General features: G+C 42.7%; 1 protein-coding gene across 4 annotated transcripts in view; it reads right to left on the bottom strand.

The window, feature by feature from the left end:
• Positions 1-951: 951 nt before the first annotated feature.
• Positions 952-19671, bottom strand: part of LOC139464409 (electroneutral sodium bicarbonate exchanger 1-like) — a 59462-nt gene continuing 40742 nt past the window's right edge. For 2 of the 4 annotated variants that reach the window (XM_071245938.1, XM_071245939.1), the window contains exons 2-19: positions 13710-13818; positions 12527-12622; positions 11652-11823; positions 11271-11431; positions 10672-10827; positions 9745-10100; positions 8919-9184; positions 8610-8784; positions 7994-8127; positions 7246-7828; positions 6611-6724; positions 6262-6426; positions 5818-5996; positions 4607-4679; positions 3732-3800; positions 3139-3315; positions 2270-2389; positions 952-1987 (exon numbers count right to left, since the gene is read on the bottom strand). In XM_071245938.1, coding sequence (XP_071102039.1) covers positions 1805-1987; positions 2270-2389; positions 3139-3315; positions 3732-3800; positions 4607-4679; positions 5818-5996; positions 6262-6426; positions 6611-6724; positions 7246-7828; positions 7994-8127; positions 8610-8784; positions 8919-9184; positions 9745-10100; positions 10672-10827; positions 11271-11431; positions 11652-11823; positions 12527-12622; positions 13710-13785 — 3255 coding nt within the window. In that variant the 5' untranslated portion in view covers positions 13786-13818 and the 3' untranslated portion in view covers positions 952-1804. Of the gene's footprint in view, positions 2001-2269; positions 2390-3138; positions 3316-3731; positions 3801-4606; positions 4680-5817; positions 5997-6261; positions 6427-6610; positions 6725-7245; positions 7829-7993; positions 8128-8609; positions 8785-8918; positions 9185-9744; positions 10101-10671; positions 10828-11270; positions 11432-11651; positions 11824-12526; positions 12623-13709; positions 13819-15698; positions 15727-19671 lie in introns of those variants that run through there. The other 2 variants (XM_071245940.1, XM_071245942.1) reach the window with 2 other exon arrangements.

The following is a 19671-nucleotide window of genomic DNA, read 5'->3' as shown; positions in this document are numbered from 1 at the left end:
CATATTGCCATTAAGGGGCGTCTCTTTACACCTCAGTGAACCTACATGTAGGTTGTTTTGCAACGAGGGCAGTAGGGTAGCCCAGTGGATAAAGCGATATTCATCACGCCGAAGACCCGGGTTCTATTTCCCACATGGGTACATTATGTGAAGCTCATTTCTGTTGTCCCCTGCGTGATATTGCTGGAATATTGCTAAAAGCGGCGTAAAACCATACTCACTTACTCGTTAAGCTACGAGTAGTTAAACCATCGTTCCTAGTCTTACCCGGCATTTAACTATGTCAGTTGTACAGTGATGATCGGATCATAATGTGAAATGCGTCGCCTTAGACCACTATGCCATCTGTGACCCTCTATCAGTTTATGAACGGGAACCAGTGTGCCTTAGTCAGTGTTATTTTACATATCATGAGTGTGCCTTAGTTAGTGTTATTGTATATGTTATGAGTGTGCCGTAATCAGTGTTATGTTGCTCATTCATAGTCTAAAGTTGTCAGCTGATGAGCTCTAACAATGAATGTGAGCACGTCGCAGGTCACGTGACATGTGTGCCACCCTTAGAAGATCCGATTTAAAATTGGTCTTCAGCAACACATGCTTGTAAGGGGCGCCTAACGGGATCGGATGGTCAGGCTTGCTGACTTGGTTGATGCATGTCATCGTATCCCAATTGTGTAGATCGATGCTCATGATGTCAATCACTGGATTGTCTGGTCCAGACCGCTGTCATACAGCTGGAATATTGCTGAGTGCGGCGTTAGACAAGAAACAATCTTTACTGTGTAAGATTTGAAGAATTAAAAAACAAAAAATAATTGCAAAAAAAATTCATTTATTCCTGAATAAATGCAAGTAACAAGTATTTACAATTTAAATTATAAAATCTCGTGTAATCATTCAGAAAAGTTTCAACTTAAAAAAATATACAACTGATTTTCATATACCCGCAGAAACCTGAAATGTAAGTCATTGTAAGTCCAGATCCAACCTCACTCAATACAGCAAGGCTATTTCTACACCCATACAATTGAAGAATTTCCATCCTCTTCACACACCGCCTTGCTCCAGAATTACACTGAAAGACTCGGAGCCGCGGTGGTGCTCCGTCTTTGCTAACCCACGTATGTTACATTTCCAAAAATATTTTTGGATCTTGCCAAAAATGTAATACAAACAATACAAAATATCCTTTATCCCAACTTTTTTAAAATATAATTTTTGTTAAAGTTGTGAACTGCATATGCATTGCATTGGATAACCAGATTGTCACCACAGCCCGTTGCTTTAGCTTAAGTAGGGTAGGGCTCTAGTTGAAGTATGCTAGAGCTCAAGATAAGAGTGTTTATGTACAAAAGTAGATCTAGCTAGGATGTATAAAAATAGACAACAGCGTGCTATATATACTTGTGTATCATAGCAGTAAACATTTGAAACATAATATTAACATAAACTGACCTGCTGGCATATTCGTTGTTGCGTGTAAAAACTGGTATCTTGTTGATTAACTTATTGCGTTTTACGCGCTGGAAGATGTGTATATATACAAGGGTTATGAGATTGTCTTCCAAAAAATATAAACATCACAAGAGTTCTGCCCAATTATGCCAAATCATATTCATTCCGCAATTTCCAAATACCATTATCAACTGATCAGCTGATTTTCCGAGTTGCATGAACTGAGATGTCGGAAAGTACCGCGAACTACCGAATGAACACCAGTCGGTAAACAGGTACCCGGAAAGGGAGGTCGCGCATGCGTAGTCACAATGCTGTATTTATATAGCTTTGGTTGTTGAAGTGAATCACAGTTTGGTGTCGAAGGCGTTGTTACGGATGCCCTCCCCTTTTCTTTTATAAGCGTTGTCGTAGTCGTGGCTTTCGTTGCTGATGTAGAAGGCATGTTTCTTCTCGTCCGAGCCAACGATGTTGTGTTTGTCAAGGCCGTTTCCGTTAATGTTTTTGAAAGCTGGTTCCGACTTTTCATTCTAAAACAAGAGCCTGAATTTACCACATGGATTAGTCGGGTATTGAGACATACATTTACGACAGAAACACACATTTGTCACTTGCGTTCGTGTGCTACATAACATCGCGCATGTATTAGTTGAATATTTACACATTTACCTCAAAGTATTATATTTATTTTGATGGTAACTCGATGACACGACCAACCTTGTTACGAAACCGGTCTGGTTTTTTTTTAAATGTTTAAACTATTCCAATTCCTGCTCCTTGTTAAAATGTACAGTCGGAGATTGTCTCCTTACCTTCTCGGAGTCCTTGACCTTGTCTTTCTTTGAGTTGGGGAGGAGGTCGTCCAGGTACTTCAGCTCATATTGGCTGAACACACAGTCTAAGATCTTCCTGACTACGCCGGTGAACACAACCTGTCGACGAAAGTTACATTGTTGATTAATGGTCGTGTTGTTTAATGTAAGTTCATATTCATTTGCAAATCATTTACATACACATTGAAGCACGTGACACAGTTCGTTTTTTTGAATACTTATATCCAATACATATGTCTTCTAAGCATCAATGTCGTGAAGATCCGGGTAGAATTGGCCTCCAGCAACCCATGCTTGCCGTAAAAGGCGACTATGCTTGTTGTTAGAGGCGACGAGGGATCGGGTGGTCAGGCTCGCTGACTTGGTTGATGCATGTCATCGTATTGCGTGGATCGATGCTAATGATGTCAATCACTGGATTGTCTCGATTATTTACACAGACCGCCGTCATATAGCTGGATTATTGCTGAGTGAGGCGTTAAAAAACAAACAAACAAAGAAATCGATCGTCTTGGTTTGTGAAGACCAGTCTTAAATAACGATGGTGATTTGGGCGGGTATGAACAGAACTACAAATTATATCCCGGATGAGGGCGGCAGGTTATCCTGTGTTGGAGGTTGTAGAGTTTACAAGTTTGGTAAACCGAAGACCACGGATGTGAAGGACCAAGCATTGAATCGAAATTGGGATTCGAACCCAGGACCTAGCTCGACTAAGGGGCACAACTCTGCACAGTAATATACTGCGACTGGGTCCACTGGACAACGGTGACAACGTTTAGTTTGTGCAGTAATATTGGGTACACTGCAACGCAGATGTCACTGTTGTGTCGTAGATGATGACGTACCAGGAGGGGGAAGCCGATGGAGATGCTCTTGATGCTCTTTACGACCCACAGAGCCACCAAGCAGAGGATCTGGACGAAGGTGAAGATGTGTACGCGCCAGAGACGGACGTGACGTAGGTAGGGGTAATCGGGCTGATACTTGCTGGGCATGAAGAACAGGAGCAACCGGTCGATAAACTGTAACAGAAAACATACATGTGATATATAACCAGAGAGACAGGCTATACATGTCGACAAACTAAAACTTGATTTGTGAATGATTGATTATCATCTGGTCGGAACAAATATAATGTCAGTTATAATGTTTAATGAGGACTGAGTGAATATTGTTTTACACCAGCAATATTTTAAAGCAATATCACGGCGGATGACACAATGGGCAATTATGGGATTCGAACTCATGGTCATCGGATCCTGGTGTGGCTAAAGAACTCCCCAGAACACTGTGAGATACACAACGATATAAATAGATGTATCTAGACAACATAGACGGTTCTCTATATACATATAGATAGACATTTTGCTGTATGACATGGGTAGCCGGACGGTTAGTGTGCTCGGATGAAAGGTGTCTGAGAGGGTCTGAGTCTTACCTGCATTCCCTTGAGGGCCGAGAATCCCATGTAGAAGAAGACACCATATAGCACAGGCATAGGAATGACCTGTAACACAACGACACCGTGAGTAACAAGACAGACAAATACTAGTCAAATAGTTAGTGGATAAGGCTGCTTGTCGTATAAGAGGCGACTAACGGGATCGGGTGGTCAGGCTCGCTGACTTGGTTGATGCATGTCATCGTATCCAGATTACGTGGATCGATGCTGATGATGTCAATCACTGGATTGTCTGGTCAATCAATCAATCTTTATTCATGGTACTTATGAGGCCAAAGGCCTATAGTACAATGTGTGGGGCATGTTACAAATTCATACATTTTCTTAGTTTCATGGCATGATAAATGAACATTGATAGATTTCTAATAGTTTCTGTACAATCACAAGTCATTAATTTACAAAATTTGTTACCGTTTGGGCTGCGGTAGAAATAGTTATTTAGATATTTTGCTCTTAAATCTTCATACACTGGACATACACATAAAAAGTGATATTCATCTTCAGTACAATCAGTTTTACAAATCCTACAAAGTCTGTGTCTGGTCAAGACTCGATTATTTACAGACCGCCGTCATATAGCTTGAATATTGCTGAGTGCGGCGTTAAACAACAAACAAACAAACAAACAAACAAACAGTAGTTAGGGCACAAAAGAAACCAACGTTGCTGTTGTATGTTCTGCCTTCAAAGAGATAGATGAACAAAACACCAGTAACCTATCGCGAGTGAGTATGGTTTTACGCTGCTTTTAGCATAATTCCGGAAATATCACCTATTCCGATGGGGAACTTTATATCAGATTCGTTGACGTATTAATCCAGGATATTCATGAAGAGACATTGTCAATTTACCTTCAGGACATTTGTGATGAGCACAGCCAGACCACTGAGGATTCCTACAAGAAGAGCGGTGACTCTTTGTTCTCTGCAAAACAAACAGAAGACGTTGATGAGAATGACCTACTGATGTAGATATATTATCGATTTAAGTAGTACCAACGCCCGAGGCTATCACCTGTCGATAACAAACACATTGAATTTCTTTGAACTTTAGTCGAGACGAATTGAAACTCTCCACAAATACTTTTTATTACCATACGTATTTACTTGGTTAGCGAGCCTTCAGTGTTTATGAGATAAAGCGATGATAATTGTCCGGTGTACACTTTTACAGTAGTGCATGGTGACATCTGATGTTAATAAGGTTGTATGTATATGCTAGACTGGCGAGATATGAAATGTATGTTAAACAGGTGTCTGTTTCATCATGACATCCATCAAAAGGTGTTCATTTCATCTTTCGTGATTTACGACCTGCATCAACATGGCCGGTTTATTAATGTCTAACACGATGACGGTTTATAACTTTGGTCTTTAATCACGTGCACGAGGCGTTATCTGGTGTGTTTGCCGTCTTGACGGAAAAGCACAGTGTGGGAGTGTTTATAATGAAGTAGAAGCGGGTACGGTGTCTGCTTGTAATTTATGACTGTATATATCACATAGCAACGTAACTTTGATCTCAAAACCTAAACAGTAACCAAATATATATGTCACGATGTTAGTATGCCCTGACACGTGGACTGCCCTGCCCGTTGTCAACAAATAAAGTTGCTAGGCGCAATGATAGATTTTCCCTTGTAATTACACATATGAATATAATATGAACCCGTTTATCCAGACGGGTCGCCAGAATCGTGAATGCCCATTTTTGTACGTACTGAATTTCTTAACATTTATCACTGCGATTAAAGGAAGCCGGATTAACGGGGCTATACTTTTCTGAGGTGAACATGTACCGTTACATTACGGTACTTGTTATGACCATAACAGTACTGTATACAAAGACATGGTTAACCTTAAACTAATCGAATGGGATTCACTGTCATTGTTAGGTTATATATTTCATACAGGTTGTAAAAAGGGTACCCGGCGGAACGAGGATTACAAATGGACATATTTGATCTTGTTTATCAGTTACAAGGTTAAGTTTAAGAAAATGATGTACTGGGTTGGTTTTCCAGTGGTAGATGTTGGGGGTTGAGTCACACAAGGGTAGTTACCTAACACCCAGGAAAGCGGGTTTGTCTCCGGGGGCTGTGGATTCCGACTCCTTCCTGAGACTCTGGATGTGGGCAATGGCGGACACAGTGGCGGCGACGTACCAGGGGAGTCCCAGCAGAGAGTGGGCAGCGACCAGGATACACAGCACGAACAGGTCGAGATGATAGCCCTTGCCCTTCTGCAAATTGGGGAGGGAATCGGTGACAAATAGATGTGTGATCAGAGATGATGTATGGCTGAGGTCAGTTTGTTTAAAATGAGGGTTTATAAGCAGAGGGATCTAAGTAGTAAGATGCATGTTCTTATCAGGCTATATATATGTTTTGTTCTGATGTTGAAGAAAATATGGAAGGTTTTGATGTGAGAAAAGCAATGCCAATTGACACGTGGTCGACATACGGTCGGCACGGAATATTGCAAGGTCATGTTCGAACGTTACTGACCTTGAGGAGGTTTTCCTTCCTGTTGACAATGACAGCGGTGATCTGCTGATCCATGAAGATGAGGATGGTGCCAATGATGGCGGGGAGACCGGCAGCCAGAGCCAACCACCAAGGGTTCTTCTCAGAGACAGGGTTGATGAACCAGCCTCGGTCCGAGCGGGTGGGCTACACAGAAACAGGTACAAGTTAAAATGTGTTCATGTCAATGATAAGGTTTAATGGGATGTGTACCACCAAGTTCTTCACGAAATGTATTCATGACCAATGGTGACTGCATAGAAAAAGAGACGGTGTCCGGGGATTTTGTTAAATAAAATACACAGTGTATTAGACGAGAGTTGGAATGTACCTTGAACTCCTCTGGCACGGTCAGTTTGGGTGTGGGAAGTCCGAGCAGGTAATCGACCACAACCATCAACACAATGGCGATGAGTACACCGAAGTCGCTGATAATCTGGCGCACCTGTTAACAGAACAACCAATCAGCATTGCTGGAGCGCACGGACGTCGGAGAAGACACCATTTTGAAAACGAGAAGAAATATTGACATTACGTTGGGATAGAGACTGTAAAGGTGAGTGAGTGAGTTGGGTTTAACGCTGCTTTTAACAGTATTCCAGTCATATCACGGCGTGTCAGCTTCATGTGGGAGGAAAGCCGCAAGTGATGCATGTCTCAGACATTTACCACTTCGGTGAAACCCACGAGCACGGGTATGGTGCTGACAAACCAGAAACATAATCGGGCCGAACCGGGATTCGAACCCACAATCATAGGTTTCTGGTGTGCCCAAGGGACGCAACTCTGCACAGTGAATTGGGGTGCCCTCGATACATATGAACGAAAGTCCATGTAATATTAGAGTGGCGAACATGCTGGGGTTGAGTCCCCCCCCCCCCCCCCCCCCCCCCCCAGACTGTTTCGGGAATAGTACTACTATTGGTATTACTTGTTGATCGGACTGTGTTTACAAGCTATACTTACGAAGGTCGGGAAGCAGGGGAAGGTCTTGAAAGTGACACAGAAGATGGCGATGCCGAAGGTGCCGAAGTAAAGGATGATGGAGAACATGAAGGCGTCAGGGACGGGACCGACACAGTGCCACGTTCCGAACATCGCCGTGCACTCTTCCTTGGATAGATGGGTCATGTTCTCGTGTTCCATTCCGTGGGTGCTCATATCCATAGTGTTGTTCATGACGCTGGCCATTGTAGTGGTCATGTTACCGAGAGTGTGGTTGAGGGAGGCGCCGAGGGTGTGGTTGAGGGAGTCGTGCATGGGAGCCATGGTGGTGATGGTGTCGGGGAGGGTACAGTGACACACACGGGGGGTGAAGTTTCCGGAGGGGTGGAGCTCGACAGGGGCTTCTTCAGACCCTATCTCCGCTAGTTTGACGAACGCCTCGTATATGAATATGAGCGCTATAAGACAGGCGAAACTTTCTTCGGTGAAACGAGTGATGTACTTGACGAGAGCGCTCAGATCCCACATGACAATCAGAAGAAGGAATCCGGCGGTCCAGATACCAATCCACGCACGGAACGGCAGGAAGTCCCATTCTTGATCCCTGAAGGTAACGAAGTGCAAGGTGAAGGTCAGATCACGTTTCAGTCATTTCTTACAATTGTTGAAAATTTTGCAGATAGTAATTATTATTACATCAGGATATAAGATATTTATATCAGTTGTAAACATTGCTCGATGTCCTATATTTGGTGCAGTTTTTACTTACTTGCAGATGTCATATATAATCTTCTCAAGCACCAACATCGGTCCAGTACTGCCAAGGATGTTTAGGGGTTGACCTGCGAATAACGCAAATGCTATTCCCGTCACAGCCGCAGCGAAGATACACTCCATGACACCCTGGAAAATGAAGAGTTTGGTTAGTATCAACAAAGAAAATAACTACAAAATACAACATTATACAACAATTGCTTCCAAATGTAGGGCATCTAGGTTTCTTCAAGACATCTAAGTTGGAATTCTTCTTTAATGGAGCCTCAGTGGTCAACAAGGCATACATATCAAACCCCATTAACTTGAAGTCAAACGGCCAAACATATTGTGATATCCGCGGGCGACCATTTAGTCGCAACTCACTGCAAGGAAAGGTGTCTGGGGACCCATATGTTTAGCTGGAATCCCCGAGGTTGGTAAATGAGTGAGTGAGTTGGTTTTACGCAGCTTTTAGCAATATTCCAGCAATATCACGGCGGTGGACACCAGAAATAGGCTTCACACATTTTACCAATGTGGGTAATCGAACCCGGACGAGCGAACACTTTAACCACTAGGCTACCCCGCCGCCCCCGAAGTTGTCTGGATGATTAAAGCTTGGGACGTACCATGTATTGGTTGGTGGATTTTCCTAACATTCCACCGAAGGTTACGTTTGGGGTGAGGGTGGCGAGGAAGATGTAGATGAAAGAGGCGATACATTGGATGTGGATGGCGTCCTTAAAGTCACTCATGTAGAACGGGACTTTCCTGCGGATGTCACGGATAAGCCCGAGGAAAGGCCTGGAAGGAAGAAGAGGATGTTGTCACTCGGATGACGTTGTGAATAAGTGTTGGTGTGATACATAATGTTTTGTTCCCGCCGTTGTTATCAGATTGCAACACAAAAGAAAAAAAACAGTAATGAAAAAACCCACCTGCAACTCAGGGTGAGGTCAGGGTCAGCGTGACCTTCATCTTCGTCATCTTCCCCGCCCAGGACGGGGACCATGTCGCCCTCGAAGAAGTCCGCCGAGGAGGGTGTTTTACGGAACTGTTGGTTGGGAACCGCATCGGGGGGCTCAATTCTGATCTTTGGGTCCCACTCGCCAGGGGGCAGCACAGTCACCTGCTCCAGAAACTCGTCGATTCCTGCCACCAAGTCATCTTTGTTCCTGCACTTGTACGCCACCTCCCGGAAGATCTGAATAACAAGGAGCGATTCATTAAAACCTTTCACACACATTAAGTACCAACGTGTATCAGTATAGGATATAGTGAGTGAGTGAGTATGGTTTTACGCCGCTTTTAGCAATTTTCCAGCAATATCACGGAGGGGGACACCAAAAAAGGGCTTCGAACCCGGTTTTTCGGCGTGACGATCGAATGCTTTAACCACTAGGCTACCAGATCGCCCCTTATAGGATATAGGAACTAAAATGACATTAGGCATCATTTATCAGAGGCTCTGAAGGCAAATCGGGTAGCATATGACATTCCTCTATTTACTTTCGTGGACCGCCTCCGTGGTCTAGTGGTAGAACGCATCATATCAAAAAACATTAAACTATGGTACTTGTTGTTACCTTGCCTGGCGCCCATTTACTTTCCTGAGTTTTAGAGAGCGTGAGAAACTTTATCGATGGCAGTATTGTTTCTTATTTTAGGAGTCAAGATTCGGGACATATCAGAACGCTATACAATGAAGGTCGTATAACCGAGTCCAGTCCAGAAGAAGTCAAGTATGCAGCGGTGGTTACTCACGTCGTCCACCATCATGGTGCCGAGGCAGCGGCCACTTTCCATGTAGTCGGCGATGAACTTGGGCGGTCCTACCAGAAGGAACACAAATCTCGTAGGCAGGTTCACTTCCGAGATGTCGCCAAGGCAACGGCCGTCGTTGAGTCGCATGAAGCCACAGAGGGCGCTCGGTAGCTCATCCACGGCCCCGATCATGATATTGGCAACTTCGGCACCCTTCGGGATTTTCCGAAGGATACGCTCGTTCTGTTTCTTGGTGTAGTTGCCCGCCAAGTCGCTGTCCAAGGACTCCAGGCTGGTATGGCTGAGGTTGTGGTTGAGGCTCACCTGGCTGCTCACGTGGGTCAGCTGGCTGAAACCTGGACAAAAGAGTAAAGCCAGTTAAGCTTAAAGGTCAAGAAGTAATACGAATTACAGCGAGTTTTATCAGTTTCTTGCTTGACGCCGCACTCTGAAGTTTTACAGATATCTGACGGCGGCCTGTAAAAATCAGTCATCGATATTGTGAGCACCGATCCACGCTGTCGGGGTATGGAACATGTTATCAACCATGTCCAACCGATCCATTTGGTCGCCTCGTCAGACTTTCTTAAGTTGCTAGGGACCAATTCTTACCCGAAATCTACAATTGCTTGAGACACCAGTCGTAGATATGAGTGAGTATGGATGTTCGCCGCTTTTAGCAACATTCCACCAATATCACGGCAAAGGAGACCAGATATAGGCTTCACATATTGTACCCATGTGTGGAACCAAATCCGGGTATTCAGCGTGACGAGGGAAACGCTTTACGACTAGGCTACCCCAACGCTCCGATACTGCCCGGATGTTACACAGGGTATGTATCGGCTTAAAGAGTTTTGACTTCATGTTACACAGCCACGAGTTAACTGTCATAGTCTAGTAGTGTCAGTTACGTGTTTGACTTACTGTTGGTTGATGCTGTTCGGTTCATATCGCCCTTCCCCTTCTTCTTCTCTCCCTTCTCCGCGCCGTGGCGATGGTGCTTTAACAGTAATGTGCGCACGTGTTGGCGGAGAAGAGGGTCAAGCTGACCTAGTTTTATCCACTCGTCAAGGAACTTCTCTGGAATGGATTGAAAGAAAGGACATCAGGAACTATTGCTAAGAGAAGCGACGTGTGCTAGTAGTTTAGTGTGTGTCTTTATGACTAAGTGAGTAAGTTTAACACAGCTTTCAAAATTCAACGTACAGAACCATGGCCACTAAACTGACACATTGTTGAAGAGGGACTAAACTCCACAATCGGTGCCCGTATCTATGTCTAGGCGTTGTCGTGCTTGTGTAATCATGTTAATGCTTAACCGCCCTGTTATTATACAAGGACAATCACTGACTAAAAAGATGTCTTCATTTGAATCAAACTGCATTTGCTCAGAGCCCAGTCCCGCTTGAATCTGTGATAGCCTACTGTAATATGTTGCTATCGACAGTTTCTACAGACACATGGATGCTGCCATTGTCTAGATTAGTTCAGCGTTTGTGATGCGGAGTAACGTGATGACGTACCAACGACTTGGGAGATGGAGTAGGCCTCTGTATCGAGGTGCATGACACCGTCCATCAGCTGCCTCCTAGTTTCAACAAGATGGTGCATGGACAGGGACGCCACGTGAGGCTTGGACCAGCGTTCTCCTCCCTCCTCCATTTTCTCCTCGTACTTGACCCATCTGAAACAGTAACCATGGTTACAAGACTGGACAAGGTAGCATGGAAAACTAGCGTACTTCTGCGGAGCTTTAAAGTCAGGACTCATCAAAGTCTCGGCTACAAGAGAACAAGAAGTCTCACATTAACCGAATCGATTAAAAGGTTCTGCACCATTTATGCTTACGACATTTTCTGTGACACTCCTTAGTTGGCTTGGCTAGTCACTGATTTTGGTCTCACCTGGCGACTTCTCTCCACTCAAAGTCCTCTCCCCGCTTCTTGAGCACGTCCATCTCGGAAAAGACTTTGTGTGCGCGATGTTTGATGTCGGTGACGCTGTTGAGGAGGCCCTGGATACGCTCGGACGGAACGTAGTCATCGTCCCCGTACAGAGTGAACTTGGAACCGTCGGCTGAATATTGGAAAACGCTAAACATCAATCTCTGTTGCTCGTGTTTACATATGTTTGTTTGTTTGTTGTTTACCGCCGCACTCAACAATAGTCAAGCTATATGACGGCGGTCTGTTAATAATCGAGTCCGGTTAGACAATCCAGTGATTGACATCATCAGCATCGTTCCACGAAATTGGTACACGATGACATGCATCAACCAAGTCAGCGAGCCTGACCACCCGATCCTGTTAGTCGCCTCTTACGACAAGCATAGTAACCTTTTACGGCAAGCATGGGTTGCTGAAGACCCATTCTACCCGGATCTTGACGGGTCTGTTTACATAGAACATGTAGATAATTAGTAGATATGTTTACGGGGCAATATACGGAGGTAGCGCGATAACATACCTATGATACCACCAGGTACGCCTGACATCATGGAATACCAAGTAAATGGGGTAAATGGTGGTTCAATGGTCCCATGGTCATAGGTCTCGCCAGTCGTAGGTTCGAATCTCAGGTCAACCCCGATAATTCACGGTCTGTCAAAATCGACCCATTCCCTTGGTTTCATCAAAGTGGTAATCAGAACCTGCTTTAGGCTTCTACACTAAGATGAAACGCCACTATATAACTGAAATACTGTTCAAACGGCGGTGATCCTTGCTCAATCGCTCACATATTGCTGCTGAGTGTGGCCGAAATTGTATTGTACACTTACGCATGATATCTTCCTCATCTTCTTCCACGATGCTGGGCCGGATAGGCTTGTGTGGGGCTACGACGTTGAGATACATCGACGTACTCCTCTTGAACACTGAAACAAATAGCGATCATTGGCTCGACGTCATCAGAGTGAGTGAGTGAGTATGGTTTTACGCCGCTTTTAGCAATATTCCAGCAATATCACGGCGGGAGACACCAGAAATGGGCTTCACACATTGTACCAATGTCGGGAATCGAACCCGGGTCTTCGGCGTGACGAGCGAACGCTTTAACCACTAGGCTACCCGACCGCCTGACGTCATCAGATAACGTATATCGCATACTAGTATATTAATGACGTATTTTATGCAAACATCCCTATTTACACAGGACGTATCTGTCACTCTGAGTTTACGTAATTATTACTGTGCTAGGTATACAGTAAACGGTTATAACGAACACGCTTATAACGAACTGACGGATATAAGGAACTATTTTTTGGTCCCGGCCATTAGCTGTTAATATGCTGTATATGTGCTTACAAGGAACAGTTATAACGAACAAACAGTAGTGTTTCCTTTGAGTTCGTTATAACCGTAGTTTAATGGATTTGTCTTTAAAGGCGACCATCTCCCTTACGGTGTCAACGGTCTTCAAGGTCAAACAGATGTCAAAGTTCAGTGGTCGTTAACGGAAACTTCTCTGAATGTTACAGGCGATAGAAGAGTAAGATATTGAACTGGGAGCTTTGCCAGCTGATAATAGTGACAACAATGATACTATTTGGAGAAAGAGGTCGTTAAGGATGTGTGACATGCTTCAGGCGAAACTACAGCGCCATCTGGGGGCCATGCGCGCGTCAAGATGGCGTACGCATTTTGTGTTTTATGTGTTAATGATTCGCTTCAGGCGTAAGCGAGGTACTTTTCCCTGTGATTTTATATAAAGATGGACTATACAGACATGGGAAAATATTCTCATTAATACAACATTAACGTTGATAACTTTTTCATTTTTTTCACAAAGTAAATAAATAATGACAAGGTGACAATGACCCTTGAAAAACTAGTTTCATATTTCGATTGTAATTAAGTGATCAAGAAAATGGTTACGAAATAATATTGGGATGGCTTTCGAACCCGACATTGTTATATTGATAGGGGCTCGAACTCAGACACGTCTGTGTGGAAGAGACCTACCTTTGCCTCCTGGCCCTTTAACCTTGCCCACTGCCGAATCTCGTTTCTCTGCGACATCTTTGTTTTCGGTTCCCATTCTGACTAAAGTCCGTCTGCTCAATTACTCATACTGTAATGAAAAAGTTTGAAATTATACATTTTATTAACACAGAAGTTAAAAACTTCTAACCAATATTACGTATTTGCACTTAAATTATTTTTCCTATTACTACTACTTGCCATAAAGTTCTGCTGAACTGCGGTCAAACCTGCACGTGTTATATATGTGCCAGAGTACATCGTTATCTCGAAAGAAAAAAAGAAAGAAAAGAAAATACCCTTTAATGTAAGTCAGAGAGCAAACCGCTTACGCAAGTCAGGGGATTAAAAAATAACAATCGCTAGCTCTGTAAATAACATATTGATTCCTACAGACTCGTTTATTACTCCATGTGGAGTTTTTGTTTCATCGGAGAGAAATAACTCAGCTCATAAACAGTTTTGCACCTTTGTATCATTTACGTCAGAATGGCGGCCATCTTGCTGAGGATAAGGTAGTTTATGACGGTGTTTTCCGGTAGCCAGTTGTTACTCTCTAATTAAGTACACCTGTGCATGGAAGCGGTTGAGGGAGATACCTTAGCTTACTTGAATTGTTCGTAGAAACGCATGCTCCCAAACATTCCGGTTCGAATGCATGTGTACCAAGTTTAATCAAATTTGCAAACGTAAAAGACGTTAAGACGACACGCCGTGAAATACCCAACTCGCTAACAACAGCAGTACAGAGATATATAATTGTATGTGTTTCTCTCATTAGCCTTTACTTCAACAAAGATATGTTTAGATACACGGCCACATTAAAACAATAGCACTGCGCTTTGGTTGTGACATTGAAAGAACAATTCAATAACGTTAAAGTCACGATATCCGGTAGGACACGAGGATGGAGGACGTTTGTGCACGTTTCCTCCTGATATCGTCTTACGTTACTTAACTCAATACTCAGCTGCTATCGCGACACAACGCATTAATTGGCAACCTCCGGACGTCACGTGTTTGAAAGCAAGGGCATGAGTAATAATATCCCATTGTTAGATATCAACGTTATAACCTGACAAACATATTCACATTGGACCGCTTTATGACGATAGCCGTCAACACGCGTTGAATAGAACCCAACATGGATATGTGAAAATGCGATTTGGTACTCTCCCGACCCAACTGCTCATTTTCGAATTTGGAATATTAAGAAGAGAAAAAGCCCAGACTAATGCAGCGAGTAATATGGCCATACTTGCGCATCCATTACCATCCTAGCGGCATTTCACCACTACTATGAAGACTTAATACAGGATATATAAGCTGATACAGAAATCGTTGCGTGTCTATTCTGCTAAAACGTAAACAGCTACAACATGACTATACCCCACGATCTGCCACTTAGAAGAAGAAGAAGTTTGTTCGTGAATGAAGGCCACATGACCCTGAGTTCATTTATAGGAATAATATATTATGCACAGTTTGTCTTACAAACGTTCATACTTCTTTACATTTATATTTACATAGGTAAACGTCTTTTTATATACGTGGACAGGTTTTTAATAACAGAATCATTTCTGGTAGATAGAAGACTGATAGACTTTGGAACAGATGGTTGCAACATTTTGGAATTAAATTTGCTCTACTACTTTTTTAAAAAGGTCAAATTAACAAACAACGGTATTCATTTTCTATTTCATAGCGGTTACATTTCATACATAAACTAAACGATGATTCTGTGGTTGTATTAAATTGAGGTTTTTGTCCATTTAGATTATTCAATCTCCGATCGCGTAGTTTAGAATTAGAGATCGTGGATTATATATGTTTCAAACTACTTGCCACATAATCATTTATAGCAGACATGTTCTTGTAATCGAGATGTAACTAAGTAAATCTGGCTGTATTTACCATCCACGTCTAATCAAGTTTGTTTTCATAGAAACAAGGAGTAAAATGTGCGCTTACCGCTAACTGAGTCAAGCACTATAGGACGAAAGCGAGACAGCTCTGGGAGTGGCGTCCGCTCGGCTTCCCTACCCAGACTATACTACCCCAGGTGGGACGGACCCGCGAGGATACGTCATCATGCCCATCAGTGACAATTTAGCGCCTTTCACTCTTCAGTGTAGCCGTTTGCAAACGTTTACAGTGCAGAAAACAGTGTATCGTCTCACTTCGATGACTTCATGCTATACGCTTTGCTGCTGAGGGCGACGTTTGTCGCACCTTTAAAGCATACAGAAATGACCACGATTGTCCCTTATGTGGTGATGCGTGTCTACTTTGTTCGGTTCAACCCTTGAAGGGCGGTGCCATTGCAAGTTCATCACCTCTGTATCCTTATTCTTCTTAACACAATGACTATCAGTTTTCGACCATACCTCATTAAGTTCTAACTGTAAGTATATTAATCAAATGATTTATAGTTGTCAACTGTAAAGAAATATTTGTATTCTCCGAAGTTCGGAAAACCTTTATCAAGCTAGTGTATCCAAGAACGCATTGACGTACTTAATGACAGATTCCCACGTCATGCTGTGATACTTAACTCGAAAATATCAAATTAAAATAACTGTTGTGCATTTAATTTCCATTTTATGTAGTTTTATAAGTTGAGCAATAATTGTTTTAAATTTCGTTTAATGGTCTCTGTCAATGGCTACATCCTGAATGTCGGCCAAATGCACCACTTCTTTTGACTGCGCCCGTACCGGGGAGTATACATTATGCATTTACATTCGACACTAAGCCTCTCTGAGATGTTCCGGGGTTAACGACCTAATATCTGATACCATGCTCATAGACAGACAAGGCCGTATTGATGTACAGACAATCTATCACACTAAGTGGAATAATGTACTTTAACACTATGCCAACAAGAAACTGGATGGGAAAGAATATGACATGCTGCATAAACGCACGGCTTGATTTTTACACTGAGAGTCACATTATTATAAGACACGCGTTACATGGGAGGGCAAGAGCCCTTGCGAAATAATCACACTGACTCGAAAACACAACATATTCTCGAAAGATTTACATTTTGTGTATGATATAAGTAAGTTAAAAAGTCAACGTTGAATCATCGACGAATCAGACAACTGATGCACGGAATTGAAACAACAGCGTGGTGTCTAGCAATGAATGGAACCTGCACTACAAATCACAACATCAATAACATTGTAATGCACTAGGTGCTGCTTGAACGATACGGGACATACATTAAATCTTACCTAGTTGGACACTACACTCGTCTGAAGACTGAGACTTTGTAATGGTGCGATTTTGTCCAACGCGAAACATGAAATGTGGATGACGTCAGAACATGCGCCTGTTAGGAGTTGTTGTGTCTTGTCACGATTTTGTAATGAGTTCGAAATTTGCATCTATCAATGAGCTTAAAATAAAAATACCCCATGTCGTCTTAATGAAAAGGTTCTATTCTGAATCGGCTTCCTTAGTCATTTGACGTTTTCAGTTTGTAAGCACTGAATGACACAACGTCAATGTTACGAGACTGATCTCATTAAAATAAAATAAAAATTCAAAACGAGTGTATCTATATGAAAGGGGATGGGGTGGTTTTAAAACATATGTATATGAAGTTCTTAAGATATACATGTTAAAGTTCGTTCCAGCGAGTGTGCTGTTGCATGTTTTTTGTTAATCGTATGTATTTGGGTCTTTGGTCTAAACTGAATAAAGTATGAAAGAAAACAATGGTTGATGGTGTTGAAGGGGAGGATGGGGTTGGGGGTTATATATTAGGGACACGGTGATCGGTGCGTACTTCGAACAAGATAATATCAATTTCAGCACGAATGTTATGGAAAGCCACAACTGCCAAAAGAATTGTTTTGTTTTGGTCACGCGTGCTGTAACGGGTATACATCATGGCGGCTACCACGTGATATCCCTGTACATTCACCTTCACAGTGAGTGAGGGTCGCCTTGCCCTCAAAGTAGGCCAGGTCGGGCTGTGCTCGTCACGAGGAGAGAGGATTTGGGGCGTGGAAACATTAGCACTAGTGCATGGGTCATACCAGGCTTGCATTGCAGTACAATTGTGCGTTCAAAGAGGGAGAATTTATCTATGTCAACTTCTTTATTATGAGGAACACAACGTTTCGGAGAACATACTTACTCCTTCATCAGATGAATAAATGCTATGAAGCAGAGAACATATCATGTTCCTGTAAGAACAGTAAAGTTTCTTATGTGGGTCATTTCTAAATGCCATTCAAAGACTTGAGGCGTTCTTAAGTTTGTATTTTCCAATAAATGCGTCACGCGTATGAGGTACAATTCCAAAGACCTGACATCCCCATGGTGCGTTCATGCAGATGCTACGGTAGTGTGACCTTGTATTGCCCCCATACGGAACAGTTGGCATCTAGACTTTTAGAAGTTGCAAGTCATGTCGGGTATATTTTTCAGCATATATTTCCAATCGTTGTATCTCTGTCAGAACATCCCCGGCTTGAACTTCAAAATTACCAAGCAACGGCTCTAAATTTCTCTACCCCTTAAGGGGTGGCAATGACCTCTAGTCTATAGCGCAACATCACGTGACTGAAGAATGAGCTGGTTAAGCGTGTGATGGCGTTACGCAAGATGGCGTCAGGCTTATCGCGGACTGCTCACAGTGTTTCTTGCCCTGTCTGACGAGCTCGTTAGTGTTCTGCAATCTAACTGTTTCCTCTTTAAACTGCTCGCTACATACACCATTGGGTTAAGTCTTATAATCTGAGTCTGTTTTTCTGGAATTACGTGATCTTACGTTTGCATCTTTCATTGTCCGAGTGTCTTGGACGCCAAGGTAATATATGTCATCGCCAAACGAATGCTTTTGTAGCTTCGGCTAATTTAGTTTTTGAAAGCCAATCTCACACAAAGGAACTTTGAGGTTTTGCTCAGTAATCAATTCGTAGTATAATAAGAACAAAGTAGTTATGTATATTTATTCAAGACGTTTTCTGTGATTGTTGTGTTCGAGACACTCGATCTATACCCGATTGAAGGGTTAGTTGCTTAGAGGTAGCGGGAGTAGGGTGTTGGTTTTGATGTCCGTGTATGACAGCACACAGACAGAAAACTCTCCTGCCATTCTGGCGCTGACGAAGTCAAGTAGCCTACCATTAGTGATTAAGGGCTGTTTTCAATTAGTCAATTAGTCTTGTCAATATATTTTACATATATTTTGAAATTCAAATCCTTTAAAGAGGCAAATTGACAGTTGTGCTTGTGAAACGCCCCTAGTAACGCAAGTTGTATGGCCCTCGGTGTCAGACAAATGATATGATCCCCCTAATGTTTGTTAGAACAAACACAATTAACCAAAACACCACTTAGTTTGGAATTGCCCTTCAGAACGTTTGGAATATTAACACAGTGATATCAGTTAAAGACGAGTGAAGGCTGCATATGTGCATTGTAAGTCATTCTAACTTTCCTTTATACCAGATGAACACGTTTGAACATGTTTGAGCGCTGTTAATCTGTTTGCAGAGTTACGTCCCTTTGCTATAGCATTTGTGGTCGATGAACGGCTGCGTAAAGGAGCGAAATCTGATACCAGATTGTCAATAACCCGTCTAGTGTCCACACTCACTGCATTTTAGCCGACATAATTAAATATTTAGAGGTTTAAAGTCCTCCCACATCAAATTACACCTAAGAATAAGACGTTCGCTAATCCGCATTACAATACATTTTTAAAAACTGATTTTTAAAATTCCCATATGCGGTTTAAATGATGACAACCCGGACACTTCAGTTTTTTTAATTTATACAGGATGTGTATTAATTGTATGAACAAAAACCTAATCTGTAATTTTGGAAAACGTTTCTTAACACGCGTTGTGAGGAGACGTTTTCGTTTGTGTTTGAGCTGACCCACAGTGAACAGGTACGGAAGCGGTTCACACACATCGCGGAG

Source organism: Haliotis cracherodii, unplaced genomic scaffold, assembly GCF_022045235.1.
Source record: "Haliotis cracherodii isolate W230 unplaced genomic scaffold, xgHalCrac1.p SCAF_17, whole genome shotgun sequence".
NCBI classification, from domain to species: Eukaryota; Metazoa; Mollusca; class Gastropoda; order Lepetellida; family Haliotidae; genus Haliotis; species Haliotis cracherodii.
This window is presented reverse-complemented; position numbering and strand designations above follow the sequence as displayed.